Source organism: Girardinichthys multiradiatus, chromosome 7 (genome assembly GCF_021462225.1).
Source record: "Girardinichthys multiradiatus isolate DD_20200921_A chromosome 7, DD_fGirMul_XY1, whole genome shotgun sequence".
Taxonomy (NCBI): domain Eukaryota; kingdom Metazoa; phylum Chordata; class Actinopteri; order Cyprinodontiformes; family Goodeidae; genus Girardinichthys; species Girardinichthys multiradiatus.
In genome coordinates, this window is record NC_061800.1 from 3,879,853 (window position 1) to 3,897,615 (window position 17,763).

Consider the following 17,763-nt stretch of genomic DNA (forward strand, 5'->3'; position numbering starts at 1 on the left):
ACATGTCTTGGGATATCCAAAGTAAAAGAAATTAAAGGGGGTTGTTAGTGTTAATGTAATTAGCATCAGATGCACTAAGGGCAAGGCAAGTTTATTTGCAAGTTCACTACAGACTGAAATTAATTACCTGAATGTTTTGTAAAATCGTAGGACTAAACAAAGCCCCTACTGGAAATGTAAACCTTTAACCTATTTATTGATGTACTCTGTGCTTTTTGGGGCAACAGTGAAACAACACCAAAAACAAGAATGGATTTGCAGGTTGAGACCACAGATATTTTTCCCCCTTATTTTTTTTTGTAGTTTTGCATTTGACCTGGGTCAGTGTCACTACTGGTAGCATAACGCTATACATGGACCCTAGAGTCGTTGCACGGGTAGTCCAACTTAAACAGGATGTGCCACATCCCAAAGGTGTGCCGTATCTACCAGTACAGTCTCAAGAGTATGGAGGATATTCCAGGAGACTGGCAGTTTCTCTGGGAAAGACGGACAAGACCGTTGGCGGTCCTTAACCCATCAGCAGGACTGCTATCTGCTCCTTTGTAGAAGGAGGAACATGAAGAGTACTGCCAGAGGCCTACAAAGTGACCTCCAGTGGGCCACAGGCGTGAATGTCTCTGACCAAACCATAAGAAACACAGGAAAGCCTAAAGAACCAGATGTCCTCTAGTAGGCCATGTACTCACTGCCTGGCACCATGGAGCTCGACTGGGATTTGCCAGAGAACATCATAATAGGCAGGATCAGCACTGGTGCCCTGTTCTTTTCACAGATGAGAGAAGGTTTACTCTGAGCTCATGTGATAGACCTGAAAGGGTCTGGAGAAGCTGCGGTGATTATGCTGCCTGCAACATTGTTCAGCATGACCTGTTTAGTGGTGGGTCAATGTTGGTCTGGGTGGCATATCCATGGAGGGATGCACAGACCTGTACAGAATAAATTATGGCATCCTGCCTGTCATTAGCAATCAAGATGAAATCCTGTGACTCATTGTTGGACCCTCCGCTGGTGCAGTGTGTCCTGGGTTCCTCCTGGTGCTTGATAATGCCCAGACTCATGTGACAAGACTATGCAGGAGGTTCCTGAAGGATGAAGGAATTGATAACATTGACTGGCCTCCATGCTACATTGAGCTAAATCCAATAGAACATCTCTGGGACATGTTTAGATCCATCTGACGCCATCAGTGTGGACCTCTGACTCTTCAGGAGTTCAGCGATGCCCTGGTCAGGATCTGGGAGGAGATACCCCAGGACACCATCTATCATCTCATAAGGAGCATGGCTCAACATTGTATATATATCGATATATATATCAATGATGTGATAAAATAAGGCAATAAAAAACACCTCCAGTCAAATGCTGCATTCATTTCTTCATGAGCAAGTACATGACTTGCAGAGAAAATAAAAACCACAGCAGAGCAGCCGTAGCAAATGACAATGCATCTATATTTTATATAACAGTTTTAATAAAAAAAACAATTACAAAGGGCAAGGAAATATTTGGTGGAAGGAGAAATGAAAGTCAGTAGAAGCAGGGTAGAACAAGTGTGGTAATGAAAGGGAGAGAGGTGGAACTAAAAAAGGGAATTCAAAGTGAACTAGTTTAAATACCTGGGATCAACCATTCAAAGCACGTAGCAGAGCACAACTGAATGTTGAGTTACTTTTACACCTACCAAAACTACAGATACTGTATAAACCTGATAAAAGGAAAGACTTTCTGCCTCGACTCACAAATAAACAGCCCCATCAGATCCAAACTTTGCATAAATGATAAATTACCTGACTCATTGTGTCATATAACCCATTACCAGGACACTCACTGTGGAATTCTGTACAGTTGAACATCCTTAACGGGAAATCCCTCTGCGTCATGTTCACAGCTGATAGAGGCTGTTTGGAACTGATGCTGGATCACAGCAAAATCTGATGAATAAAAAGAATTGGGTAGGAAACACAGATTCTGTTAAGACCTACTGATTAAATGTTCTCCATTTTGGTAGAGTGAAAATGATTTATAACTAAACCAGTAAAAAACAAAAAATGAAGCCTGTTTACCTCCAAGAAACAAAATGTTTCAATATGGATGGTTCTGTTTGCTGAAATGACACTTCAGGGCAGAAATCCAAATAACTACATTCACTTGTTTAAAAAAATCAGTGACTATGACCTTTTTTCCACCAAAGATTACTATAATTAGAAAAATTTTGCCTTAACCTTGATTCAAAAGCCCTGAAATGCAAGTGATAAAAAAAAAATTGAGAGGATTATTTTTGTATTTTGTGTTTTTTCTTGTAATACTTCCACTAGAGGCACTAACAGCTGTATTGTTCAAATAGTCAAACGGCTGCTTTCCAAGAGCTAATGTCCCATTTTCTAATGAGATGTTTGTAAAGTAAAGCTTGACACAAGTAAAAAAAAAAAAAAAATGTCCCCGATCTGTTAATTAAGATTAAAAAAAATCTGTTTCTTTTCCCAATTAGTTTTTATTCAGCTTTTGTCACCATAAAATAAATACATAAACAAAAAACACTTAAATGATATAGATCATAAGGGTTCATTTTTTTATTTTTTGACTGGCAATTTATTTTACCCCTTTCTAATTTATTGTGACAAGTTATGATAAGCATGTACTGACAGCAAGTTTTAAGGTCATTTGCAAGATACAGTCTCAATCCCAAGAATGAGCAGTCATGGTGGGCAGGTGTGATTCGTCTTGCATCCTTGATTAATACTGTAGTTAACTCATGAAGATACAAGCTTTGTGTGATGACAACATAGCATGGCCAACAAATACACTATCTATGTGCTTCTACTTTATTTTATTTTACTTTACCACAATCTCATTTCGAAAATGGGCCATTGCCTCTTGGAAACCAGCCCGTTGAACAATACATCTCAAGTTGAACAATACAGCTGTTGTTGAAAGCTGGTGGTCTTACTCCAGTGCCTCTAGTGGCAGAGCACAGTATTACAAGAACAAACAGGGCAGAACAGAAGAAAAAACTTAAATATTTTAATCTAGATTTTATTTTCACGTGCCTTTCAGGGCTTCTGTACATCAGTGAAAGGCAAATAATTTCCCAACTGCCAAGCTTGTTGCTTGACCCATGGCTCAGTCATTACCAAACAATAGTAATAAGAGTAATTTTAACTGCACTCACAAGACCTTTTGTGTGTAATATGTATTTATTTGGTAGTTGAGTTTGCATACCTGGCTTTAGTTTGGTTGGTGTTCCTCTTTCGGTGTGATCCACGTTCTCTATTGTCACTGTGATCTCACACTGATAGGTGAACTCCATTGCTTCTGGTCCAACATTCCATAAATTGAAAACAAACTTGTTGGGATTGTGCTCAATCATGTTGATATTTTTGCAGGAATCTAATCCCTTCTGGCAGAGAATCCTTTCGCCTTTCCTAAAAGTTAAGACATAGATAAGATAATTAATCAACTTAACTGATTTCAATTTAACTAAAGATGATCTCCAGTGGTGTCTCCTGGATTAGCAGCATTAGGATTAGCAGCAATAAAACAGGTTTTAAAACTTGCTGTCTGCCACGTTCTCCAAAATACACTGAATAAAGTTTTACTGACTGCTAAATAAAGTATTATTTGGCCAGTTAATGAGATCCAAATTTGCTTTTTTATGCATTGGGCATTAACCTAGTCTGAGAATATGTCCACCTTCATATTATTGTGGCACACAAGAAGGCACACTATCCTCAGATACACCAGTGGTTTGCTGATGACATGAAGCCAAAACTTCACCATTTTCCCCAAATAAACTGAAGATAAACATACAAGAAGAACTGGTTCTCAGTATTTTCAGATTTCCCTTAAAACCCATCAAACCAATCAAAATACATTTATGATTGATGAATAGAAATTCAACAAGGTTTGATTTTTTTATAATAATAAGAACTATTTTGTTAATCAACTGCAGGTGTAAGAAAATTACTGATACATGATACAGTACATAATAGTCATAAAGCACATAACTCAGGGAATCCCAAGGAAAACATCAGCATATGTGACGGGTAACCAATGGAACAGCCATGGCAACAACCACTGGCCAATAAGCACAAAGAGTGTGGCAAAAATGCTCTATAAAATGGGCAAGAATAGAGGGACTAGTCAGTAAGTAAGATCGAGGCGGAGAAGGACACTGCAGACGGAACAGAATCCCAGAGCCATAGACAAGCTGGGATTTTGCATCATAAAGAGGATCGACCCATGAGCCTTAAGGTCTGTGGTTTCAAATTCGGCATTTTTTACCTGCAGCTTTTTTATACCTAGACAACTGAGTGTACTTGGTTAGTGAACTCAATGAGCCCAGTTGTTCCAAGTTTCAGGCTTCCAGACATCCTGGAAGAAACCCTTTTACACCTTAAGGATTCCTTCAACTCTCCAGACTTTGAAAGTTACAAGCTGATGAGAGTTAAGACAACTTTACTTCTGACTTTTGAAGACATCAGTGTTCGCCCACTCAGAGGAAGGGAGCTAAGTTTCCACTTCAGTTTGCCTTCCGTCCAAGACTTGGACTCATTGCCTCCTGAAAGATCATTTTAATCAGGTGCATTAAAGATCCTCTGTCCCTCAAAGCCTCTCCTTCAGACTCCCCAGTCTCAGCATCAGGGCAAGTTAGGTTAAGTTGATTGATTAATTTTTACTATCATTATTGCACACGTGGAAAAAATTGTTGGTACACCTCGGTTGATCAAAAGAAAAACCCACAATGGTCACAGAAATAACGTGAACGTGACAAAGGAATAATGAATAAAAATTCTATGAAAATGAACAAATGAAAGTCAGACATTGCTTTTAAAACATGATTCAACACAATTATTTAAAAAAAATTAACTCATGAAACAGGACTGGACAAAAATGACGGTACCCTTGAAAATAATGTGACCAAAGGGACATGTTAAATCAATGTTACAGTTTGCAAGATATAGGACCCCAGAATGCAGACTAGAAGGCAGCATGGTTTTAATGACAAAAACAAAAACTCACTCACAGCAGGAGGCAGGAACAAAACAAACGGGCAGGCGAGACAGGCATGGCATGATCCGAAAACAAGACTTGAGCATGAAAACTGTTTCCGCAATGAATGACAGAATAGGTGTGTATATATATGGAGTGAAAACCAGGTGGAGCTAGGAGACAGATTAGTTTGGGCAGGTGAACCGAATAAACTTAATTGAAAAGACAGAACAAAATGTGGCTGCGGTAAAAACAGAGACTCTTGAACACAAACTAACAGAAACTAGAAAAAACATGAAGCAAAAGCATGACCAGATCCGAAAACCAAGCTTGACAAAACATGAACAAGACGACAAAACTAAAGCATGACCAGGAAAATAATAGAAGCATGATTCAAAATCTAAGAAGAAGAATAATAAACAAAAGAAAGAGTCAAAACCTTAACTGTGAAAAATATAAGAAAAAACCAGAAACCAAAAACCAAACAACCTCAAATCATAACAATTAAGGTGTGTCCATTAATTAGCATCACAGGTGTCTACATTCTTGTAATCAGTCAGTGGGCCTACATATAGGGCTACAGGTAGTCACTGTGCTGTTTGGTGACATGGTGGTGAGTATCACACTCAACATGGACCAGAGGAAGCGAAGGAAAGAGTTGTCTCAAGAGATTAGAAAGAAAATTATTGACAAGCATGTTAAAGGTAAAAGTTATAAGACCATCTCCAAGCAGCTTCATGTTCCTGTGACTACAGTTGCACATATTATTCAGAAATTTAAGATCCATGGGACTGTAGCCAACCTCCCTGGACGTGGCTGCAGGAGGAAAACTGATGAAAAAGACAAAGAGACGGATAATACGAACGATAACAAAAGAGCCCAGAAAAACTTCTAAAGATATTATAGGTGAACTTCAAGCTCAAGGAACATCAGTGTCAGATTGCACAATCGGATGTTGTTTAAGGCAAAGTGGACTTAATTGGAGACGACCAAGAAGAACACCATCGTTGAAAACAAATCATAAAAAAGCCAGACTGGAATTTGCCCAACTACATGTTGACAAGCCACAAAGCATCTGGGAGAATGTCCTATGGACATATGAGACAAAAATTTTACTTTTTGGCAAGGCACATCAGCTCTATGTTCGCAGATGGAAAAATGAAGCATATGAAGAAAAGAACACTGTCCCTACTGTGAAACATGGAGGAGGCTCTGTTATGTTCTGGGATTGCTTTGCTGCATCTGGCACAGGGTGTCTTGAATCTGTGCAGGTTATAATGAAATCTGAAGACTATCAAGGGATTCAAGAGAGAAATGTGCTGCCCAGTGTCAGAAAGCTTGGTCTCAGTCGCAGGTCATGGGTCTTGCAACAGGATAATGACCCAAAACATAAAGCTAAAAACACCCAAGAATGGCTAAGAGGAAAACATTGGACTATTTTGAAGTCGCCTTCTATGAGCCCTGACCTAAATCCTATTGAGCATCTTTGGAAGGAGCTGAAACATGCCGTCTGGAAAGGGCACCCTTCAAACCTGAGGCAACTGGAGCAGTTTGCTCATGAGGAGTGGACCAAAATATCTCCTGAGAGGTGCAGAAGTCTCATTGACAGTTATAGGAATCATTTGATTCCAGTGATTGACTCAAAAGGTTGTGCAACTAAATACTAAGTTAAGGGTACCATAATTTTTGTCCAGGCCTGTTTCATGAGTTTATTTTTTTTTAATAATTCTGTTGAAGCATGTTTGAAAAGCAATGTCTGACTTTTATTTGTTCATTTTCATAGGATTTTTATTCATTATTACCTTTGTCAAATTCAAGTTATTTCTGTGACCATTGTGGGTTTTTCTTTCATTAACTGAGGGGTACCAACAATTTTGTTCACGTGTGTATGAGTTGCTAAATTTTATGCAGTTATTACAATGGCCGAGAGGTGCAAGCCAACATTACAAAACCTGAAACACTTTTACAAAGCCAGAGACTAATAAACATTTTAGAAAACAATTTAACAAGACTCGAAACAGTCTGTGTACTTTTGCGTTCATTCATTATTCTATTTTTGGAAGTGAAATCAAATTCTGGAAAGTGTGGCAGTTTGGTTTTCTGATTCGTATGAATGATAGGAATATCTAACTTGAAGAAGAATTAAAGAAATAAACAATTTCAGACTAGCTTTTATTGCAAATAAATTAAATAGACATCTACAAATACAGGTTATCCCTGCAAACAATTTGTTAATGAATAAGTTGTGTGACAGTATTTATTATATCTGTCACCGTCAAAATGGGCCCACTGACCACACAGGTCACACTGCACCTGAAATGATAAAGTGACAGATACAGAATAATCAATAGTCATACATTTTTTAATGTAGTATAATTATAAGCACAAAATAGTCCACAAAATAGACTTTGTTTGTCGTGATTCACGTGGTTGAAGCTAAACAATGTGTGTAATTTGTGGTTTACATTATTATAACCATATTACAGAAGTCAAACTAAAGTCATTTACAAATATGCTGCAAGCTCACTCATGTAAACTTAAAACATGAATATAAAAACCAAAGCAAAATAAGACATAAAATACATTAAATAAGACTCACCATAACCTTCAAAGAAATGAAACTTCCACAGGTAGGATGTCTCGATGAGAGGGCTGTCAGGTAAGCGACCTGTTTTGTATCATTGGTGTGCACATGCACATTGCTACAAAGTAGGTGGCAAAGGCTGCACTCGAACCCTGCATTGAGGAATGTCTTTTCACCATCCTTTCAGAACATTATACATACACATAATTCTATTTAGGACATAGTTTCCATCTCAAGTAAATACAGCCAACCTATATTATGTGTCAAACACTGTTTATTAAATAATAACTAATAATGACATCATCATTTGAAAGTAATTACTGAATAACAGTCAATAGCTGATAACAATAATGACAACATAATCAGCATTGGTTTCAACAAAAACAGTGGCAGCTGGCATGGCAGCATCTTACCGTTTTTTGTGATTGCTTAAGCCCAATTTTGAAAACAGGGCTTGGAATTTCAAAACACCACACACAATTAACACAAACACACACTCAATATGCAGAACACCTCAGATCCTGTGCAAAATGAAACACTCTTGTAAAAACTATATACACATTTATACAAACCATATTATGTTACCATATGAAACACACATATTTCTGTAGGCCTAATTCTGTTTGAACCAGTTACACATTGCTGTGTTTAACTTAAAACACTTTTAGCAATTCCACCTCTCAGTGATTGGATTACTTTAAGCAAAATACACAGGGAAAGTGCAAATATACAATATATTCACCAAACACAACACAAGATCAATGCTGCAGGCTATTTAAAATATAATTTATTTCTCTTCATATAACCAAAATCTGTCAACATAGATAATCAAAACAAAACATGTTCCAACACTGTGAGGCCAGAAAATAGACAAATAAAAATACTGTACTACCAGTACAGGTTAAAAATACTGTAAAGTAAGAGAAGAGAAGAAAAATAACTCTGAAGTAAATAAATTGAATACTTCACATCTCTTCACCTAGCTGGATCTGGCCAGAGACTTTGATCAACATCGCAGGCAATATCCTCATTGATATGGTCAAGTGAAGTCACCTGCTGCATTTTTGTAGTGCTCAAACCTGGTTGCTATGTCCTGTCCTGAATTTGTTTTCTGAAATTTAAATGTGTTTTCTTAAATGTAAATTTGTTTCGGGACTTGTAAAAGAGTTTCACATCTTGTTAAATTGTTTTCTGAAATTTGAATTTGCCTCAGGCTTTGTAGTGTTGCAGATATAATGTTGGTTTGCAATTTCCGGCCACCGTATGTTACTGACCCCTGCAAACGCAGTACTAATTGATAGGAGAAAAACAATACATGTAGTATGTTTCGAAAATATTTATGGGAGGTTTTTAAAGGTTGCCATAAGCCCAAACTTGTTAAAATAACATTGTCATGGCTCATGCCAAATCAATAAAACTAACCTAACCTAGTTACCAAGTGCAAGTTGTAAAATTAGGGAAGTGAGCAGATGTCTACAGATGTGACCGTTGTGATTAGCAGACTACAGGGGCCACTTAGGCCCTGTAGTCTGCTAATACATCAGTTGAAAAAGGATGTGACTTCTGGCTGTAGGCTGTTAGAGTTTAGGTTTGTCCTTTCCTGACACCAGCTGAAATAGATTCTCCAGTAAATCCTTTTCAGTAAGACCCTTCAGGTTTAGGGAGATCTTCACCCATTAGATGGATGGCTAGTTTGAGCAATCCTCTCTGCATTAGGAATAGGTGGGAGGAGCTTAGCTCATCAAACAACAAAAAGGCCAATAACGTAATCAATGTGGCCATTTTAAATGTCACAAAAGGCAATAATGTCATACCTTCACAAAAATATAAAATGCAATATCTGCAGATTATGTATTATGCTATAAAAAATTACAGATATTTTGCAGTTTTTGTGCAGTTTGGTGATTACAAATCGGTATGGTGTCATCATCTTTGGACGTTTGGTTTTGTGTTTTGCTTTATTTTGGGATTTGTCGCTCTTTGCTTTTTTAATTTTCCTTGTGCTTTTGTTCTGTACTTGTGTGTATTCTGTTCTGAGTTGCGGTCTTCAGTTATACTTTCAGTAGATGTCAGTTCCTGTTTGTTTTGACACCTATTTTCCTGAGGTCTGTGTTGTATTTAATTCATATTTTCTGTTTCTAAATTGGAATGATGATATCCATTTTCATTAACCCACATATCCACAGCACTTTTCCCCCCACTATTATATCCACACCTTTCTCCCTGAGGTTTAAAATTATGCTAACTAAGATTTACACCACAGACAGGCATAAAGGGTGGGAAGGTCCATTAAACTGACCAAATATGACATTGGCAAACTGAGTTTTCATGCATGACACCTCAACTATTATAACCTAGCACATACAGGTACATCTGAAAAAAATTGAATGTTGCGTAAAAGTGTAATACTTTTTGCCAGTCAACTCAGAAAGTGAAACTCATATATTATATTGAATCATTACATATAGAACTATACATTCCAAGCCTTTGTTTATTGTTTCTTGCCTTTGGTGATTATGGCTTACAGGTAAAGGAAACCCAAAGTTCAGTGTCTCAGAAAATTAGAATACTGTGAAAAAGTTCATTACTGGACACTAATGGTGTCACACCCTAATCAGCTAATTAACTCAAAACACCTGCAAAGGTTTCCTGAGCCTTTCAAAGGTCTGTCACTCTGGGTCATAGGCTACACAATCATGGTGAAGATTGCTGATAGTCATCGACACCCTTCACAACGGGTGAGCCACAAAAGTTATTTGCTGAAGAAACTGGTTGTTCACAGAGTTCTGTATCCAAGCATTAACAGAAAATTGAGTGGAAGGAAGAAGTGTGGTAGAAAAAGGTGCACCATCAACAGGGAGAATCGCAGCTTTGAGGAATGAGTCCTCAAAGCTGCGACTGTGGCTCAGTAGGAAGAGTAGTTGTCTTGCAATCAGAAGGTTGTGGATTCAATTCCAGCTTCCTCCTGCCATAGGTCGATGTGCCCCTGGGCAAGGCACTTAACCTCAAGTTGCCTACTGATCTGCGTATCGGTGTATGAATGTGTGAGTGCAATTGGGTGAATGTGGCTCTAGTGTAAAGTGCTTTGAGTGGTCTGTATGACTGGAAAAGCGCTATATACGTTCAGTCCATTTACCATTTATCATTTGAGGAATGAGTCTTGGAGAGAGGAATAGTAGACATGGGCTTCAAATGTTGCATTCCCCATGTCAAGCCACCCCCTGAACCAGAGACAACATCAGAAGTGTTTTACCTGGGCTAAGGAGAAAAGTAACTGGACTGTTGCTCAATGGTCCAAAGTCCTGTTTTCAGGTGAAAATAAATACTGCATTTCATTTGCAAATCAATGTACCAGAGTCTGGAGGAAGAGTGGAGAGGCAGAGAACTCACTCCTCCAAGATGGCGCCGCAGATGGTCACCTCGGCGTGTTGGTGCGCATTGTTTTGTTTTGTTTTTTGCTTTCAAACGGTCTTCTGTGATGGTACCCGGAGCTCTCTCACCAGAGAAGAACTCATGAACATCAGGGCTACTACACCAGAGGAGTTATTTCCAACTTTTCTGCCTACTGCTCTGGAATTTTTGGACATTCTGGTCAAAGGTGCGCTCACCTTTGTTCACGCGGTGAAACGCCGGAAGAGAGGGAAACGGGCTGGGGTGCTGGTACGTCTTCGCCAGCGTGGACTACGAACACCGTTACCTGGAATATTTCTCCCTAACGTGCGCTCACTTCCCAACAAAATTAAGGAACTACAACTGTTATTGGGGAAAAACAGGGACTTTTATTCATCGGCAGTTTTGTGCTTCACGGAGACGTGGCTGTGTGGATTAATACCGGACTCTGCGCTGCAGCTGGCAGGATTCCAGCTCTACAGAGCGGACAGAGACACGGAACTCTCCGGCAAAGCGAAAGGTGGAGGAATCTGTTTTTACCTCAACAGAGGTTGGTGCAACGACGTGACAGTGATTCAGCAGCACTGTTCTCCAGACCTGGAAGCCTTCATCATAAACTGTAAGCCTTTCTATTCCCCCCGTGAGTTCGCTTCGTTCATCCTGGTCGGTGTTTACATCCCGCCGCAAGCTAACGTGCAGGTCGCACAGCGCATGCTCACCGACCAGATACTGAGTGTGGAGCGGACCAACCCGGACTCCTTAGTAATCGTCGTTGGTGACTTTAACAAAGGTAATCTCACCCACGAACTCCCCAAATATAGACAGTTTATTAAATGTCTGACCAGAGAGGACAACATTCTGGATCACTGTTACACCACCATCAGAGACGCTTATCACGCCGTCCCACGTGCTGCACTGGGCCAATCCGACCACATCATGATCCACCTGATTCCTGCATACAGGCAGAAACTAAAGCTCTGCAAACCTGTTGTGAGGACGACAAGGAAGTGGAGCAGTGAGGCTGTGGAGAATCTCCAGGCGTGTTTAGGCTGTACAGACTGGAATGTGTTCAGGACTACTACCAACAGTCTGGACGAGTACACAGAGGCTGTGACTTCCTACATCAGCTTCTGTGAGGACAGCTGTGTACCATCATGCACCAGGGTGAGTTACAACAACGACAAACCCTGGTTCACAGCCAAACTCAGAAAGTTAAGACTGGATAAGGAAGAGGTCTTCAGGAGTGGGGACAAAGACATATACAGAGAGGTGAAGTACAAGTTTGGCAAGGCAGTGAAAGAGGCCAAACGACTGTACTCTGAGAAGCTCCAAAACCAGTTCTCAGCCAACGACTCTGCGTCTGTCTGGAAAGGGCTATAGCAAATCACCAACTACAAGCCGAAAGCCCCCCACTCCATCAACGACCGACGCCTTGCCAACAACCCGAACGAGTTCTACTGCCGCTTTGAAAGACAAAGGGACAGTCCTGCAACCATCCCCCACGACACCCCCCAACAGCTGCAGCCACAATCCACCACCCCCATCTCTCCAACCTCAAGAGGGGCCTTGGCACCTCCAACCCCCACCCTGAAGTTCCCCCCCACCAGCCCCCTACCCACGCCGAGGACGGCTCTTTCCATCCAGGTGAGGGACGTAAACAAACTCTTCAGGAGACAGAACCCCCGGAAAGCTGCTGGTCCGGATTCTGTCTCACCAGCCAGCCTGAAGCACTGCGCTGATCAGCTGTCTCCAGTCTTCACAAACATTTTTAACACCTCACTGAAGACATGTCATGTGCCAGCCTGCTTCAAGTCCTCCACCATCGTCCCTGTTCCCAAGAAGCCAAGGACCACAGGGCTTAATGACTTCAGACCCGTCGCCCTGACCTCTGTGGTGATGAAGTCCTTTGAGCGCCTTGTGCTCTCACACCTAAAAGACATCACCGACCCCCTCCTGGACCCCCTGCAGTTTGCCTACAGAGCCAACAGGTCTGTAGATGATGCAGTCAACCTAGCCCTTCACTTCATCCTCCGGCACCTGGACTCCACAGGAACCTATGCCAGGATCCTGTTTGTGGATTTCAGCTCTGCCTTCAACACCATCGTCCCAGCTCTGCTCCAGGAGATGCCCTCCCAGCTGAGTGTGCCCGACTCCACCTGTAGGTGGATAACTGACTTCCTGTCTGACAGGAAGCAGCGCGTGAGGCTGGGGAAGCACTTCTCTGACTCCATGACCATCAGCACCGGTTCCCCCCAAGGCTGTGTTCTCTCTCCTCTGCTCTTCTCCCTGTACACCAACAGCTGCACCTCCAGTCACCAGTCTGTCAAGCTTCTGAAGTTTGCGGACGACACCACCCTGATCGGGCTCATCTCTGATGGTGACGAGTCCGCGTACAGATGGGAGGTGGACCATCTGTTGTACTGGTGCAGCCAGAACAACCTTGAGCTCAACGCTCTAAAGACAGTGGAGATGGTTGTGGACTTCAGGCAGAACCCAGCCCCACCTGCCCCCATCACCCTTTGTGACTCCACAATTGACACTGTGGAATCTTTCTGCTTCCTGGGAACCATCATCTCCCAGGATCTCAAGTGGGAGCCAAACATCAGCTTCCTCATCAAGAAAGCCCAGCAGAGGATGTTCTTCCCGCGGCAGCTGAAGAAATTCAACCTGCCAAAGACTATGATGGTGCACTTCTACACAGCCATCATTGAGTCCATCCTCACCTCCTCCATCACCATCTGGTACGCCGCTGCTACAGCCAAGGATAAGGGCAGGCTGCAGCGTGTCATTCGGTCTGCTGAGAAGGTGATTGGCTGCAGTCTACTGTCGCTCCAGGAACTGAACACCTCCGTGACCCTGATGCGGGCAGGGAAGATTCTGGCTGATCCCTCCCACCCTGGTCACAGACTCTTTGAGACTCTCCCCTCTGGCAGGAGGCTGCGGTCCATCCGGACCAAAACCTCACGCCACAAGAACAGTTTTTTCCCATCTGCCACCAGCCTTGTTAACAAAGCCCGGAAACCACACTGACACTCCCCCTCCCCCCCCCCTTTTTTTTGCTGACAGGACACTTGTAACCTGTAACTCTATGCGTTACATTAACGCTCAGCTTGGACTCCTGCTTTACTGCCATACTTGCACAATGATCATCTGCACTGTTGTATTGCTCTTGCATCTTATACTGCTCTATACTTACTCTCACTCACTTAAAACTGTGCACATATATTTATATTATATTGTAGATATGTTTATACTGTTTAATTTGTATTGTATTGCACTGACTACGCCAAAACAAATTCCTTGTATGTCCAAAAACGTACTTGGCAATAAAGCTTTTCTGATTCTGATTCTGATTTTGTTATTTGTTTGTTTTGTGTTTGTTTACATTTCTCAGTCAGGTGTTTTTCTGTTCATTCAGGTTTTGGGTCCAGTCATGGGTTACAACATTTAAAGGTCAGTTTGATCTTTTCTGGAACTTTCAAAATAAATCACATTAACCTACTTCCGGCACAGCCAGGAACAGGAACAAGAGGGGTAACAGCGGACTTCCCGTTACGTCACTGCTTGAATAGAAACCCTGCGTTCCAACAAACAGACCTGGCCAGATTGGGGGCTGGAGGCTGAAACTGATGGGAGACGGTGGTTGTCGGTGGTGAGACTACGTCGAAGAAGAACGGTTTTGGTGCGGCGCGGGAAAAACAAAAATAGAAATATATCGGATTCGGAAAAGGTGGATTTGGGCATAAACTGGTATGTGAATGGTTCGGTTGGAAATGGAGACAGGAAATGAGGAAGACATGGATTTTGAAGGGTGGACGCCAGCTGGGAGAGGAAGAGGGAAAGGACGTGGAAGAAATAAAATAGATGAAGGAAAGGGAATTGGTGATATCCAAGGTAGCAAGCGAGAATTGGAAGGAAGCAGTTCAGAAGAAGAAAGGATAGTTAGGAGGAAAGTTATGAGGGAGGAATTTAAAATAATATTGAAACTTAAGAAAGAGGAAGAACAGGATAACATCAGCCCCATTGTGGTGTCAAGAGAGATTAAAAAGAAAATTGGAGATGTTGAAATGGTAAAGATTTTGAGAGATGGAAACTTATTGGTAGTTTGTAAAACTGAAGAACAAAAGAACAAGGCTTTAAAGGTGGATAATATCTGCAAGAAAACGGTGTTGGAGAAAAAAATCATGGGAGAAAATAAAAAAATTAGAGGAGTGATTTATGGGATCCCTCTAGATGAAGATCTTGATAAAATTAAGAGAAGTATTATTGGTGCAAAAGTGAATAACTTGAAGAGATTGTCAAAAACAATAAATGGAGAAAAAGTAGGAAGTATGTCAATCTTCATTGAATTTGACGAAAAAGAGTTGCCACAAAACATCAAAATAGGTTATCTCAGCTTTCAGGTTAGACCTTATATCCCTCCACCACTTCGTTGTTTCAAATGTCAAAGGTATGGACACATAGCAGCAGTTTGTAAAGGGAAGCAGAGATGTCCTAAATGTGGTGAAGATCACAAGTTTGAAGAATGTAAAGAAGAAGTACAAGAAAAATGTTGTAACTGTGGAGGGCAACATAGAGTTACGTATGGAGGATGTGAAGTAAGGAAGAAGGCAAAAGAAATCATACAGATTAAAATGACTAAAAACATAAGCTATGCAGAAGCAGTTAAAAATGTGAAGGAACAGAAAACAAGAAAGATTGAACAAATAGCGAATCAAATTCCACAGCAAAGCAAAGTACAGTCAGAAGAAAATGTTACAATATCAGTAGAAAAACTAATATTATTCGTAGCCTATGTTATCAACTGTACTGACCAAGCCAAGCATAAAACTGAGAAGATTAAAATAATAGTGAGAGGAGCTGAAACGTTTTTGGGGTTTAAGGAGGGATCATGGGAGAACATAAATAAAAAGTTGGAGGTAGATGGGAGACAAGGAAAGTACATGTTAATATTACAATGGAATGCAAGAAGTTTAATCGCTAACGGACAAGAACTTAAAGGTTATATTGATAGTCTTGAAGAACAACCAGAAATTATTTGTGTTCAGGAAACATGGTTAAAAACAACATTGGATTTTGTGATAAAAGGATATGATGGTGTAAGAAGAGATCGACAGGAGAGAAGTGGAGGAGGATGTGGAATATTTATTAAGCAAGGGATACAATATCAAGTATTAGGGAAAGGGAAAGAACTTGAATATATAGTAATTGAGATATGGGAACAAGAAGATAAATTTAAAATAAAAAAATTTTATAATCCATGTAAAACATTGTCAATTGAAATAATGGAGGAGTTAAATGAATATTTGGAAGGGAAAGTAATTTGGTGTGGAGATTTTAATGCAAATAGTACATTGTGGGGTAATTGTAATGATAAAAATGGACAAGTTATAGAAGAATTAATGGAAATAAAAAATCTAGTATGTATTAATGATGGGAGGGGAACAAGAATCAATGTAAGAACAGGGATGGAATCAGTTATTGATTTAACAATGGTTTCAAATGGTTTAGCTGGTAGTTGTGAGTGGGGCATTGATAAAAAATCAACAATAGGTAGTGATCATTATCCCATTACAATAAGAGTAGGATTAACTTTAAATAATAGGAATATAAGTGTCAATAAAAAACTAAATTTTAATAAGGCAGACTGGACTAAATTTAGATACTTGAGTCAAATAAACTTAGAGAAAGTAGATATGAGAATGGATATAAATGATGTAAATTTACAAATTTGTAAGGTAATCATGGAAGCAGCAGATAATTCTATAAAGAAAGTAGGGTGTAAAAGTAATAAGAAAATGGTACCATGGTGGACAAATGAATGTAAAGAAGCAATAAAGTTAAGAAATAAAGCATTTAAGGTACTAAAAGGAAATCCAATTTATAAGAATTTTATTGATTATAAAAGAAAGCAAGCAATAGTAAGGAGAACTATTAAGAAGGTAAAAAGAGAATATTGGAGAAATTTCTGTAGCACAATAGGGAAAGAAACAAAAATAGAAAAAATTTGGAAAATAATTAAAAGAATGAATGGCATAAAGAGAGAGTTTGAATATCCTATATTAAAAATAAATAATATAAATATAGTAAAAGATGAAGATAAAGTTGAAATATTGGCAAGAATATTTAGTAAAATTAACAGTTCAAATAATATTAGTGAAGAGGGAAGAAAAGGAAGAGAAAATAAAAAACTTATATATAAAGATGTATTACAGAGTGTTGAAGAAACAAATAATCTGTTAAATGTTGAATTTACAAAAGCTGAATTAAATTATGCACTTAGGAAGACAAAAAATACAGCACCAGGTAAAGATCAAATTTGGTACAGAATGATGAGGCAACTTGGTGGAAAATCGAAAGATATAATATTACAATTATATAATAAAATATGGGAGGAGGGAAAATTACCACTGAGCTGGAAGGAATCAATTATAGTACCAATAGCTAAACCAGGAAAAGATAAATCAAATCCAGGAAATTATAGACCAATAGCCTTAACATCAAATCTATGTAAAATAATGGAAAAAATGATTAATAGTAGACTAGTATATTATTTAAATAATAAAGGATATATGTCAAAGTATCAAAGTGGTTTCAGAAAAGGGAGGAGTACTAATGATCCAATGCTTTGCTTAGAGCATGAAATTAGAAGAGCACAGGTAAATAAAGAAAGTGTAGTGGCAGTATTTTTTGATATAGAAAACGCATATGATATGATGTGGGTGGAAGGATTATTAATTAAATTACAAATATTGGGCATTAAAGGGAAAATATTTAAATGGATCAAAGACTTTTTA

The 17,763-nt window shown here is 39.6% G+C and overlaps 1 protein-coding gene across 3 annotated transcripts in view; it reads right to left on the minus strand.

Moving 5' to 3' along the window:
• The window catches only part of LOC124871785, a 45,660-nt gene that overhangs the window by 14,690 nt on the left and 13,207 nt on the right, over positions 1–17,763 (minus strand). For 2 of the 3 annotated variants that reach the window (XM_047371346.1, XM_047371347.1), the window contains 2 exons: positions 3,223–3,425; positions 1,832–1,934 (listed from right to left, as the gene is read on the minus strand). In XM_047371346.1, the coding sequence (XP_047227302.1) occupies positions 1,832–1,934; positions 3,223–3,425 (306 nt within the window). Of the gene's footprint in view, positions 1–1,831; positions 1,935–3,222; positions 3,426–5,026; positions 5,081–17,763 lie in introns of those variants that run through there. The other variant, XM_047371348.1, reaches the window with a different exon arrangement.